This window comes from Diachasma alloeum, unplaced genomic scaffold, assembly GCF_001412515.2.
Source record: "Diachasma alloeum isolate Michigan unplaced genomic scaffold, Dall2.0 Dall_scaffold_00661, whole genome shotgun sequence".
NCBI classification, from domain to species: domain Eukaryota; kingdom Metazoa; phylum Arthropoda; class Insecta; order Hymenoptera; family Braconidae; genus Diachasma; species Diachasma alloeum.
The window spans coordinates 98,788-111,726 of record NW_021680793.1 but is presented as its reverse complement, the minus strand read 5'-3'; the positions used below and the strand labels follow the sequence as shown (position 1 = coordinate 111,726).

Below are 12,939 nucleotides of genomic sequence, written 5' to 3'. Positions count from 1 at the left end.
CTACAGTGGCACCCTATAGTTTGCGTATGGTTAAACGGGGATTCCCTCACTTTGCGACCATGTAAGAATTAACCAATGCTTGATCAATTTCCATCCCTGTCCACAACGACTTAATTTTTTTCCGACTGAAAAACGAATTGTCTCGTGGAGAACGGTGGGTTATTGGGGTGCGGGAAATGCAGGATTTTTGATGAACTACCCTGATAGAATGATTCATTTATTCCAAACGAGATTCGTTAACTATTAACGAATGAACATTTGGTGAGACCAAATAGACCCTAATCTCCAAGCAAAATCCATTCATTAACAATAACTAATCCGTTCTATCAGTGTAATCCCAAGATAGTAAAGAAATTAGATCTTTGTTCATAAGAGTGGGAATTGACGGAGCAATGTCTAAAAGAAATAAACACCCACATGAGCACCCATACAAATAAATATGGTGGCTCAAAGAGGTTATTCATTTATAGTCCCTATTTTATTACTCGGGAAAAATTCCAATCTCTTCTTGTCATGAAGATAGTTTGTGAGATTATGGTTTATTTTTGGAATCTGACTGAATTGCTATTTGTCGAAACTAGTGTGATTGAATGTGATTAAGTTGTGAGAGTAAATGTCTAAAAGAAAAGAATCTTTTAAAATAAAAACTTCTATTAAATAAGCATTTTTTCGCCTGTTCTCGAACGGAAATTAATATGTCTTTCAAAGAATACAATTTTCACAGAAAACCAAAGAAAAAGTTTAATGGAAGAAACAAACTGAGGACATCTTGAATGAATAATTAAAAGTCGGTGGGAATAATGAATCTGGAGTAGAACTGTTTGTTTCTCTTCAATTATTAAGTGGAAGTTTGTTCTATCTTGCGAAAAACAAAGGGGTTGGATTGAATTTTGAGGAAAAAATTCCACACGATATGAAAGTGTTGAAATATAGCGCCCTACGCCAGTCTCCCTTTTTACCGACAGTGTGGCAGACTGTGTCGCCACGGCGCCGTTGCGCCTCTCATTGATATACTCGTACTATGCATCACTTGTGCCGTGACCGTTGTCGCATTACGTGTCTGAATAAAGCTTAATTACTTTTACGATAATAAAACTGTGTTTAATCGTTATTTCAATCCTAAATAACCCTTCAGGTTATGGGCCGAGCACACTTCAACTGTGCGTGATTAAAATTTATCATAAATAAAAGGATTGGAAGCGATAAATCGAAAATTCCAAAAGGACGCTATCGGGCGGCCGGGCACGTGTCCGGGTGGATCACACGCGTTCGTGCAAATCAGAAGAAACATCCAAAAGAGAAAAATATCGAGGCGAGCTGGGGAGTGATTTCAAAAGGAAAGGAAAATGGAAAGTAATAAGAGGAAAAGTAAGTACTGAAAAATACATTTAATAAGTGCAGTGAATTGGCGAGACCGAGAGATAGAGGGGATCAAAATGGCGGCTGGAAATAAATTGTCCACGACGCCGACCTAAAATCGAGAATTTTAGATTAAAAAGAATTAATAAAGAAATCCCATTAAATTCACAAAAATCACTGAAAAGCATAAAATATCTTTTGTCATAAATAAAATCAAATTTAAAGCAAAACAAAAGAAGAAAGCCAAGTGACGCCGAGACAATAGTTTCTTGGCGGGGAAGGCAAGCACAGGCTTCAACAGGCTTCAACAAGTAGACGCAACGGGTGGATTGCGCGTGCAACCGGGGTGCGTCTGAGAGAGAGGGACGACTGCAGTCCACACACATTGCTCGAGCAAGGCGAGAACAATAAGAAATAGAAAGAAAAAGAAAAATTAGTGTGTATATATAAAAATTGGTGTGAAAAACAAAAATTCTCTCTTTCTCGGCCGCGTTCCGCGTGTGTGCGGGGTCCGCCAGCGTAATGTAAAGTAATAAAATAAAATCAACAGACATTAGTGCACAATTGAAATTCATGAATTAAGGATGCATCAAAATCGAAATATTTAATTGGCAAGAATATTGAATCTAGAAGTATTTGATAGGCGAGAATAACAAATTAAATATTTGACGGGTCGAACCAAAGAAATTGAATTTTTAGAAATTGCCATCTTCAGACGAAGATATTTATAAATTAAAATTACAGCTGATAAGGAACTCTTGCATGAAGTGTGGAGACTCCTGATCAGACAACATTTAATCGAAGGAAACCACGAGGGAGAACTAGTCTCCCTGGCAATAGTAGACGATAAAGTGTATGTTCTACCAGACAAAGGAACAGGATATGTAACAGGTGAGACATCAGGCATACGTGTTAATGGGCGAGCATACTATACACATTAGAAACGCGGAATATTAAGACGTCAAATTGCTTGAGAAAATTAAATCAATCTCTTGCAATCATAAAAGACTTGAGTGTGTTTGGAGGAGGTCTTATGTTTAGATTTTCTGAAGAGCACACTCATCCTGGATTCGGTTTGTTTATGTTTAGCAAGTCGAGTCTGGGATTTCGGACCTGAATACAAAAACTGTAACCAGATACAATAATCCTCAATTTTTCGGTCTCTTTAAAATTAGATAAAAGAGAATTCACAGGGGATCAATGGAGATGTCTAACTGTGTTAGAAGCTGCATTGTTGGCCGAAAATAAGCCAATGTATCTACCAGGTTACGGTCCGAAGAGTCCAATGTCAACAACAGCTGTAATCGAGTATAGGTCAAGGAACATGAACAAAGACTTGGGAAACACGGAGGCGAGGGCCACAGGCGAGTCCAAGTCAAGCAAATTGACTGGAGGCGAGACGAATGGCGGCGAGATAAGTGCAGGCGGGAAAAACACAGGTAATATTAATGTTGACAAAACTGACCAAATCAAACCGAAACCCAAGATTACAGCAGACAATAAAGTAAATATTAAATTGAAATTGATAAAATCTAATCTAGATGATGAAACAGTTGAGCCTAACGGCAACAAGACTGTCAAGACAGTTTCTGTAGACATACAGCTGGCTGAGCTGAAGAGCATGGTGGAAAAATTGTGCAACTCAAATATAACTTCAACAAAGGCACTGTATGAAAGTTTAACAGAGAACAGAAACCAGTTAAGACTAAATGCTGAGGCGAGAGCAAAAGATAAAAAGGAAGTACAGGAGCTGTTGAGTGCCCTGGACAAAAAGCACAACGATAAAATAGAAGAAGTAAAAAGAACTTTCAATGAATATCGCACTAATGTCGAATCATCAATTAAGGTAACAACAAACAAGAAAAAATTAGACGGAGGAGTGGCGTCAAATGAGCATACGAATCTAGAAAATCAAATTAGTTCAATAGTCAATAAGCAGATTAATGAAATTAATCAGACAAAGTCAAGTCAAGGAAACAATCAAAATCCGTTGAAACAATTAACTAGCGAGGTAACAAATAAATTACAAATAGAATTGCTTAACAAAGGAATGAGCTTTAAAAGAGATTATAAAATGGACAGCAAAATGAAGTATGAACATTTCTATGATTATTTTTCGTCAGAAATCAAAACGAATAAACTCTTACACATCATTGACGATAGCATTCTGGTTACTGTGGATGAGGAAACTCTTGCAGAACAGAAGCATAAAGTTAGAGAAATTCTGATAAACCATTTGGATAGAAGTTATCACCCTAAAATCGTCAAACTACAAGATCCAAAAGAAATATTGAAAAAATTAAAAGAATTAAAAATGGCCGAGTTTAATGTAACTTCACACTCGGTGAGACAAGACCTGTATAATATGAGATACAATCCAACCAAAATGACAGCTGGCGAGTTTAATGATTTGTTTGATGAGAAAATTGCAACGTATGAAAATGCTCCTGACACCATTCCTCTGAGTGAAAGCGAAAAGAAAGATGCATTTTACAATGCAGTAATAAAAGCTTTTCCGAATATTAAAATCATTGAAAAAGTAACAAAGAAAGCTATAGGAGTGGGCTTGACGTTTGGCGAGTTGAAAATTGCGATGTTAGAAGAAGAAGCTACGACGAAAAGTGAGCTCTTAGATTCAGATCTTAAAACTGCTAATTTTGCACAGCACAAGGGGCCGAGGTGTTTTGCCTGTCAGGCGTATGGGCACAAAGGACCAGACTGTCCCAATAAAGGGAAAGGATACTTGTGCTACAAGTGCAATCAATTTGGGAATCACAAGGCGAGAGATTGCCCAAACATAACTAACAATGACAATGCACCAAGTGGTCCGGGATACTCTAAACAGACTCCAAGGTACAATTCCAATTTTAAATTTAACTATCGAAACAATTATCAAGATCAATATAGAGGTAATGGTAGAGGAATGAAAAGACCAATGAGAGGTGAAACATATGGTCCAATTAAAAGAGGAAGATTTAATAAGAGTAGGTTCTCCTATAAGAGAAGTGAGAACAAACATGGGTTTAAGTCATCTCACAAATCAATCAAGAAATCTAATCCCGACAAAACTACAGAGAAAAATAACTCCAATCAAGGTAAGGAAAAAGAAAATTATGATCAATCAACTACTGAAATATTTTATGCAGATAGTAAACAAACAAATGGAAATAAGTTTTTGACAGACTTTCTAGCAGACTCAGGCGCGACCGAGCATTTAACAAATTCCAGAATTATATTTAAAACTTTTAACGAATTAGATTGTGGAGTAATTAGAAGTGCGAATAAAAATGAGTCAGCGGACTTGAAAACGGAGGGAGCAGGAACAGTAGAAATCGAACTGGCGAGCGGTAAATTATTAGAAATTGACAACGTTATTTTTGCAGAAGCTCTTAAAGCAAATCTGCTATCATTAAGAAAATTTGCCGAAATGGGATTAGCAATCTACTTAGATGACAAGAAAATTGATATATTTGATCTAGTGTCGAATGAACTTTTCATCTTGGGGATTTACAGAAAACCTTACTGGATAATCGATTTAGAAATAGTAAAGTCAAACTCTATCAGTGAGAATTCTTTCAAGCAAATAAACAGGCGAGTAGTAGGAAATGTAGCTGATGTCACTGGGGGTGAAAATGAGGTGAAAAGATATCTCACCAGACGTGTCACAGCAAACTTACAGAACGAAACAAGTGAAAAAACAAACGAAAGTGATAAGAGTAATGAGGAAGAAAATAAAATGGATGAAAAGCATAATGAAAAGGGGAGTGAAAATTTAATAAAAGAGAAAATTATTAATAAAGAAAAGATTCCCTATGAACAATCAAATTTTGATTACACCATTTGGGACAGAAAATTGCAAGATGTTGATGAATTACGATGGGATGACTCGTTAGAAGATTTCCCCAAACTTTCAATTGATAAAAATAGCTATATGAGGAATCATGATGTCATGTTGTGGCATTGTAGATTTGGACATTCCTCAACGAGTTACCTCAAGGCACTACAAAAGAAATTCCCAGATAACAAAGAATTAAATGCAGTAAAATTTGATGATGAATTCATTAGAGATTGTGAGGTCTGCTTAACGTCTAAATTCAATAAATTATCATTCACGTCGGTGCGCAGGCGAGCAACAGCACCATTGCAAATAATTCACTCAGATGTGATGGGACCTATTACTCCAATTTCTCATCCTAAGGGATCCAGATTTATTTCTGTGTTCATCGATGACTTCTCAAGATTCGCTATGGCTTATCCAATGAAGGCGAAAAGTGAAATAGGACATTGTCTTGAGATGTTCATTAGAAGCGCGCGTAATCTACTGGGCGGAATTACAGTTAGCTTCCCCTGATACACCTGAACACAATGGTGTCGCTGAGAGATTTAATCAAACTATCCAGAAAAAAAGGTGAGGTGTTATATGTTTGACTCGAGACTGCCAAAGGGCATGGGGGATCTGGGCTTAACTGCTGCAGTTTTCGCTTACAATAGGACTCCACATAAATCAAACAATATGATAACTCCTTTAGAAAGATTCGCACCTGATCACAGCTTTGATATTAATCAAATCAAAAGATTCGGTAGTTTAAGCTATATAAAAATTGCTAGAAATGCTGGCCCAAAATTTGGACCTCGAGGTGTAGGTATGGTCTTGGTTGGATATACTCCACCAGGGTATCAACTCTTAAAGCCAGAGGTAGGAAAATATTATGAAAGTAGACATGTTAAATTCAATGAAAAATTAGTGTATGGAGATAAATACAAGGGAAACGGTATCAAAGATTTCCCAGACTATGGAGAAATGGAGAATAATGATGAATGGTTTGTTAAGTTCGAAAAGAATCGAGGAGAGACCGAGGATTCTTTAAAACCGGAGGGAGAGATAAAGCGCAGAAGAGGTAGACCAAAGAAAGAAGTTTCAGAACAAAACACTATCAAGAAAGTGAAAACAGTTGACATAAAAGATAAAATAATAAATGATAATACCTTTTCAGAGTTGGAAATTGATGAGAACATGAAAGGAAATATTTTCTTCACTAGTGTTATCAGTAATGTAGGCGAGATAGATTTAGCACAAAAGGAAGATGAAGTGTATCATGCACTTTTAGCAAACATAAATGAAGATCCCTCAAATTATCGAGAAGCTATAAACAGTAAAAATAAAGATTCTTGGTTAAATGCGGTTGATGAAGAATTAAACTCGTTAGAAAGAAATCAAGTATGGAAAATTGTCAAAAAACCTCTAAGTATGATGAATGGAAAAAGATTAAATGTCATTGATTCAAAATGGGTTTTTAAGTGTAAAAATGAGGCAAATGGAAAAATAAGATTCAAAGCGTGACTAGTAATCAGAGGTTTCAAGGGTAAGAACATTTATGAATTAAGGGAAACTTATGCTCCAGTAGCTCGTTTACCTCTAGTGAGAATAGTTATATCGATTATAAACAAATATAATCTAGAGGTGTGTCAGTTAGATGTTAAAACTGCTTTCCTCAATGGGTTAATAGATGAGGAAATTTATATGGAAATTCCAGAAGGAACTAATCATACTGACAGAGATAGGCAAGAAAATGTGTGCAAATTGGAAAAAGCACTTTATGGTCTTCGTATCAGTCCCAAACGGTGGAATGTAAAATTCACCGAAGTAGCTTTGAGTATGGGTTTGCAGAACTCGGATTTAGAACCTTGCTTATTCACTTGGCGAGATGAAGACAAGTTCTTGCTTTTGCTACTTTATGTAGATGATATGTTATTGACGAGTAATGATAACGATAAATTGGCTGAAGTAAAGAGTAACTTATGTAGCGAATTTGAAATAACAGTCCTGGGAGAACCCAAGGAATTCTTAAGCATGACTATTAGGCGGGACAGAGAAAATCAGATTATCAAATTAAATCAGGAAAATTATATTCAAAAGATATTAAGTAGGTTTGGCTTTGATAAATCATATCCACAACGTACACCAATGAATACTTCTCAAGTAGTTAATAATGAGAGAAAATTGAGAGAAACAGAATATGATAATGGGACTTTGGAAAGGACAGAAACAAAAGCAAACATTCCTTATAGAGAGGCTGTAGGTAGTCTTTTGTATTTGGCTGGTGCTACGAGACCAGATATTGCATATGCGGTCAATGTGATAAGCAGACATCAGGTAAACCCTAAAGAAAGTGACTGGGAAATGGTAAAAAGAATTTTCCGGTATTTGAGAGGTACTACGGGCTTAGGTCTGAGATATTCGGGAGAGAACAATGACATTCAGGGTTATTCTGATGCGCGTTTTTCTGATTGTAAAGATTCTATCACAACTTGTGGATTTGTGATTAGACTGTTTGGTGATTCGATCATTTGGCGAACTCACAAACTACAGTAGCACTCTCCACGTGTGAAGCTGAGTATGTCGCAATGAGCGAGGCGAGTCGAGAAATGATATCGTTGCACAACTCTTTGAAACTGATACTGGTTGATCCCCCCGTTCCAATGATCTTAAGGTGTGACAATAAAGCCACAATTGTTAGTGCAGAAACAAATGGAGGAATGAAATTGAGACACATTGTGGAGAACAAATTACATTATATAAAGGAATGTGTTAAAAAGAATTATATAAAAATCATTTGGATTGGCTCAAGGGATCAGCTAGCTGATGTTTTCACCAAACCATTGACGTTTGAAACACACAAGCGTTTGGTGGATCTAATAATGAACGTAAATATCTAAATTATTTCTTTCTGTTTATCTAGGAAGTAACCGATTAGGCGAGATGGAAACTGAGGAGTTAAAACCAACTGAAATTACCTGACAAGAATACTGAGGCGAGATAAAGTTACCAAAAATAAGAATAAGAAATTTTGTGATTAACGAGAATAGAATACTAGGAGAGAAGAAGACTGGAGAGGAAAAGAGGATACTGCCTATGGCGGGAGGGAGTGTTGAAATATAGCGCCCTACGCCAGTCTCCCTTTTTACCGACAGTGTGGCAGACTGTGTCGCCACGGCGCCGTTGCGCCTCTCATTGATATACTCGTACTATGCATCACTTGTGCCGTGACCGTTGTCGCATTATGTGTCTGAATAAAGGTTAATTACTTTTACGATAATAAAACTGTGTTTAATCGTTATTTCAATCCTAAATAACCCTTCAGAAAGCAATTCTTTGCTTATTTTGACAAAATTAATGAAATAATTTACTACCTAAAAATGAAACAAATATTTTTGTAAAAAAAACTGGGCCAAAGAAAAGTCCCGTTTGGTTCTTACTGGAAAATAGAAATTTTTTAATGAAAATGTAAAGAATCGAAAAGAAATGCCAAATCAGAAATGTCAAATGAATAGTCATAAAGTACGCTCACATTTCTATAAGAATAGTAGATTATGTCATAAGACCGATTACTACCGCTATTTACCGATAGCGGCATTGTGAACACATGGTGGATTACGTTTCTCGTCCAAATTTCAGCGGTCGGTAGTGCACAGGGTTGCCAGATGTGGCTATAAATAGCCAAACTGGCGATTTTGGAACCTTTCTGGCGGGACAATTTCTTCGCCAACCCGCCAATTCGCCACGTGGCGATTTTCGGGAATTTCGGGAGAAGCCAACTCGCCACTTAGCAAATTTTGAAAATATTGAAGGAAAAAAATGGAAACAAAAAATTCTCTCTGTAGCCTTCTCAACGAATTTCGTTCGACAATTGAATTTTCGCGGGTATTCTTGGACGGTGACTCTTGCCGGCATTGTTGTCAGCAGTGTCTGGCAGCACTAGTTATAGTAACTTGTAATTGGAAACTCTCCACAGATAGATCACGTGATCTCTGTTTATATTTTGATTTCCAGCCGCGGGTTGCCGGTTACAAGTCCGTACAAGTCTACGAGTCGTTGTTCCAAGTAGTATCGAATCGTCTCAGAACCCCTTGACAAATTGCAGTGTGTCTCTGAGCAAAATGGTGTTGATAAAAAAAAAACCTACGGTAATCAAAGAATCAAATAAGCCAGTTAATAAACAGAGAAAGAAACCTATGAAACATAAGAATGATGAATCGGACGAGTCCGTGTCTTCACCCTCACAAGTTTCCAAGAAAGCGAGAAAAAGTGTTAAGAAAGAAGTGGCAAGACCTTTTAACAGCAGTTGGAAGAAAGAAGAACAATTTGCAGGTAATGTAGTGGAAATTTGGAATAGATAGGATTTTATGTATTGATGACATTCATTGTTTGTAGGATGGTTAGCTCCAGCGCCAGAGAGTGTTTTCATCAAGAACAAAAGAGAGGCCTTTTGTAGATGGTGTCAGAAAGGGTTACGTGCCCACAAGGCAGACCTTGAAGTCCACAGTCAGACACTACGTCACAGGCAACGAGCAGATGAACTTGATACTTCAAAACAGAAGAATCTAGCACAGTGCGGTAAGACACTCAATGCAGTTCATTCCTACATTTTCGGTTATTATGAGTTTATCTCGGATGAAAGTCATTTCGGGAGGAGATCTGTAAGGTACTTTTTTGTAGCTTGTAAAATCCTCTCAAAAAAATGTTCTTTAACATTTTTTCCTAAAATCATTCTTCATAAAGTTAGTTGAATATTTTGAGAAATATAAAAAAATTTACTTGTTCCGTTTTACCACTGCATGACTGACTTTTTCTCGTCGCTGAATTCCAATCACTCCTGTTTCCTCACCCTTTAATTTCATCATGTATTCTAGGTGTTGATAAAAAATCTGACCTTTCAAAGAAAACAGACATTGGTCTGGCAATACACGTGGCATGTCATAGCTCTGTACGTACCATCGATCATTTGTCTGACCTATTGAAAAAGCTCGGTATTGGAAGTGTTCTTGAGAAGTTACAATTACATCGAACCAAAACCTCTAAGCTCATTTTGAATGTGATAGCACCTGCGTTCATGAAAGAGCTAGTTGACGATGTTGGTGAAGAGTGTTTTTCAATAATAGTTGATGAATCAACGGATGTATCTACTTCCAAATACATGGCTTACGCCATCAAATATTTCAGTCAACGAACTCAACGCATTATCACCAATTTTTTTGGATTCACGAGGGTAGGATCGGCTACAGCAGAACAACTTCATCTGGACTTCAAAGAATTTGTCAGATAGTGAGTTGGATATCAAGAGAATGATTGGCATTGATACAGATGGAGCGTCCAATATGTGCGGCCACAACAACAGTTTATTTACCCTTTTACGAGAAAGCCAGCCCAGCTTGCAGCTTATTAAGTGCATGTGTCATTCTGTTGCTTTGGCTGCTTCAAAAGCTGCAGATGAATTACCCTCTGAGGTTGAGAATTTAGTGAAACAAAGTAAAAACTACTTCTCTCACAGCTCACTTCGTCTGGAAAAGTGGGAGGCATTATACAAGGAGCTGAATGAGGGTAAAACGCCCCTACGGTTGGTTGCGTTGTCGACTACACGCTGGTTGGCTTTTTACAATGCTGTATCCGTGATTCTGAAGCAATGGAAGGAATTGAAGGAATTTTTCACCAAGGCAGCAACATCATTTGATCAGAAAAACAGAAGTACGAATGTTAGCAGAGACATACAAGAAGGATGATGTGTTATTGTATTTGGAACTTGTGGAGACTGTTCTCAGAGATGTCATGGCTTTAAATATCGCTTTCCAAAAATCGAATGCTGATATTACTGCTCTTCATGATGATCTACGTACGTCGATACTTTCTCTGGCCCGACGAATTTTCAAACCAGTATTTCTCAGACCAATAGTACGTGAATCTAATCCATCAAATATCAAATTACATCAAGCTGATCTGGATGCTGTGAAGAGAGCCATTGATAAAGCAGGCGATTCATTCGAAAATTCTCTCTTATCAATTGATGCTGTAGACTTTGGTCTAAAGTTCTCAAATCATGCTGAACAATGCACCTTAAAGAAAACAATCACAACACAGGACTTGAACATTGTGAAACAGAGGGCTCGATCGTACATTCTTAAGATTGTTGCCCAATTGGTTAAACGATTACCACATAATCTTGGAGTTATTGAGAAAATCAATTGCTTTACCCCTGCTGTATGTTTGGCCCAAACAAATTCAATCTCTGCCAGAGATCTGCCCTGGGAGCTCGCAGGTAATTTATCCTCAACGTCTATATTACAAATATAATTCTCTTCTGAAAAGCTACATTCTATTTTCTGTTACAGATGAAACCATCGATCGGGATGGAGTGGAATCTCAATTGAGAAAACTCCAAACAAAAAGGCTAGCTGATATTTCTCTAGATTTCAGTGATGCAGTGAGCCCTGAAGAATTTTGGATTGGGGTAAGGCGACTGAAGAATAAAAATGGAGAGAGAACTTTCAATGACGTGGCAAACTTTGCTCTAAGAGCTCTGACTTTACCGACTAGTAACGCTGATATTGAGCGTATCTTCAGTGTTATGACAATAGTCAAGAATAAATTGAAGAATCGAATGCTTTTGCCAATGCTGGTGGCAATAATTCGTATAAAAGTCCACCTGAGAGTTTATGGTCACTGTTGTCATGACTATGAACCCACACGTCATATGCTCGACTTATTTAACAGCAAATTGTATGAGAAGAATGCAATGGAGAAAAATAAACAGGGAGAAGAGTTAACTCTTACACTTGAGGCTCTAGAACTCGATGAAGCTGCTGAGATGTTCGATTTGCTTGCACAATTCGAAGAGAAATGTCTCCACTAGTCCTCACGCAATGACTGAACTTGATGACTTAATTTAACTTAATTCTTGTTACTAAATTCGAGATAATTTATCTAAGAGATAACAGTTTATGTTTCAAAAATGTATCAAAGTTCATGACTACAAAGAAAAATATTGAACTTTTTATTAATAAACTTGAAAATATCAACGAAAATTCAATTTATCCACTTAATCCCTCTTGAATTTTTCCCCCATCCACAGTGGCGACTTCTCGGCGTTTTCGTTCCATGCCAGTGGCGGGTTCTGGCGATTTCCGCCTGGGGCGCTGGCGAGGAGGGATCCTCATCATCTGACAACCCTGGTAGTGCAAGGCACGGCTCTGCTGCCCACAGCAATTATTGGTTTCCTATTGTTTTCTTGATATAAAATGCCTACCAGTTACATCACTATGCTCACACTGACGCTGGAAAATATTTTTAACTTTGTAAAGGACAATGAACAGTCAAGGAACATCAAATAAGGGCAGAAAGTCTTGGTCTCCAAAAAATGGTTTCTTTGTGATGTACCATCAAGAAGTCCCAAAGAGATTCACATTTATTTGCTGTGTCTACAAATAAGTGGTTTGATTGAATCAACTTCTGAAATAACGGACATTATCGATGTCAACCCTCACACACAATCAATATGGATACGTGTAAATTGAGAATACAGATCGTATATACTCCGAAATTGGAGTTGGAGTGAAAACTTAATTACCTGCTAAGACAAAATCCTCAAACGTGAAATGTGAATTACATACACGTGAATTTTTCAATAATTTCCTCATTTTTAGGTGTTCAATTCCCAAATCCCGAATAGAAATAACATTTATTCCACCATTATTTTTCGAGGTTATTACTGACATTCGGTCGATCTCATACTGGAATCCGATGAAAAT

General features: G+C 37.3%; 3 protein-coding genes across 5 annotated transcripts in view; 2 read left to right on the top strand and 1 right to left on the bottom strand.

Annotated features, from left to right (window-relative positions):
• LOC107044017 (RNA polymerase II elongation factor Ell) overlaps positions 1-12,939 on the bottom strand; it is a 135,326-nt gene that overhangs the window by 25,161 nt on the left and 97,226 nt on the right. The window lies entirely within an intron of this gene.
• Positions 1,141-8,232, top strand: LOC107044018. Of its 3 annotated transcripts, none has more exons than XM_029126533.1 (6): positions 1,141-1,368; positions 2,104-2,250; positions 2,535-2,798; positions 2,901-3,154; positions 4,025-4,454; positions 8,100-8,232. In XM_029126533.1, exons 1-6 carry the CDS (start codon positions 1,347-1,349, stop codon positions 8,156-8,158), a joined length of 1,176 nt encoding a protein of 391 aa, XP_028982366.1. In that variant the 5' UTR covers positions 1,141-1,346; the 3' UTR covers positions 8,159-8,232. The 3 variants fall into 3 exon arrangements, with proteins under 3 accessions (XP_028982366.1, XP_015121233.1, XP_015121234.1); XM_015265747.1 differs by having other exon boundaries at positions 2,901-3,205; XM_015265748.1 differs by having other exon boundaries at positions 2,901-3,205; positions 4,025-4,212; positions 8,100-8,186.
• LOC107044020 lies at positions 10,855-12,100 on the top strand. The gene is made up of 2 exons (XM_015265750.1): positions 10,855-11,450; positions 11,524-12,100. Exons 1-2 carry the CDS (start codon positions 10,889-10,891, stop codon positions 12,042-12,044), a joined length of 1,083 nt encoding a protein of 360 aa, XP_015121236.1. The 5' UTR covers positions 10,855-10,888; the 3' UTR covers positions 12,045-12,100.

What these genes read in the sequence shown, in the direction of transcription:
- LOC107044018 (XM_015265747.1), top strand. Translation starts at nt 1,347, where the DNA reads ATGGAAAGTAATAAGAGGAAAA. An exon ending in TGCAGGCGGGAAAAACACAG is followed by an intron (nt 2,799 to 2,900) that starts GTAATATTAATG and finishes AATCTAATCTAG; the next exon opens with ATGATGAAACAGTTGAGCCT. An exon ending in GAAAAATAACTCCAATCAAG is followed by an intron (nt 4,455 to 8,099) that starts GTAAGGAAAAAG and finishes CTGTTTATCTAG; the next exon opens with GAAGTAACCGATTAGGCGAG.
- LOC107044020 (XM_015265750.1), top strand. Translation starts at nt 10,889, where the DNA reads ATGTTAGCAGAGACATACAAGAAGGATGATGTGTTATTGTATTTGGAA. An exon ending in TCTGCCCTGGGAGCTCGCAG is followed by an intron (nt 11,451 to 11,523) that starts GTAATTTATCCT and finishes TTTCTGTTACAG; the next exon opens with ATGAAACCATCGATCGGGAT.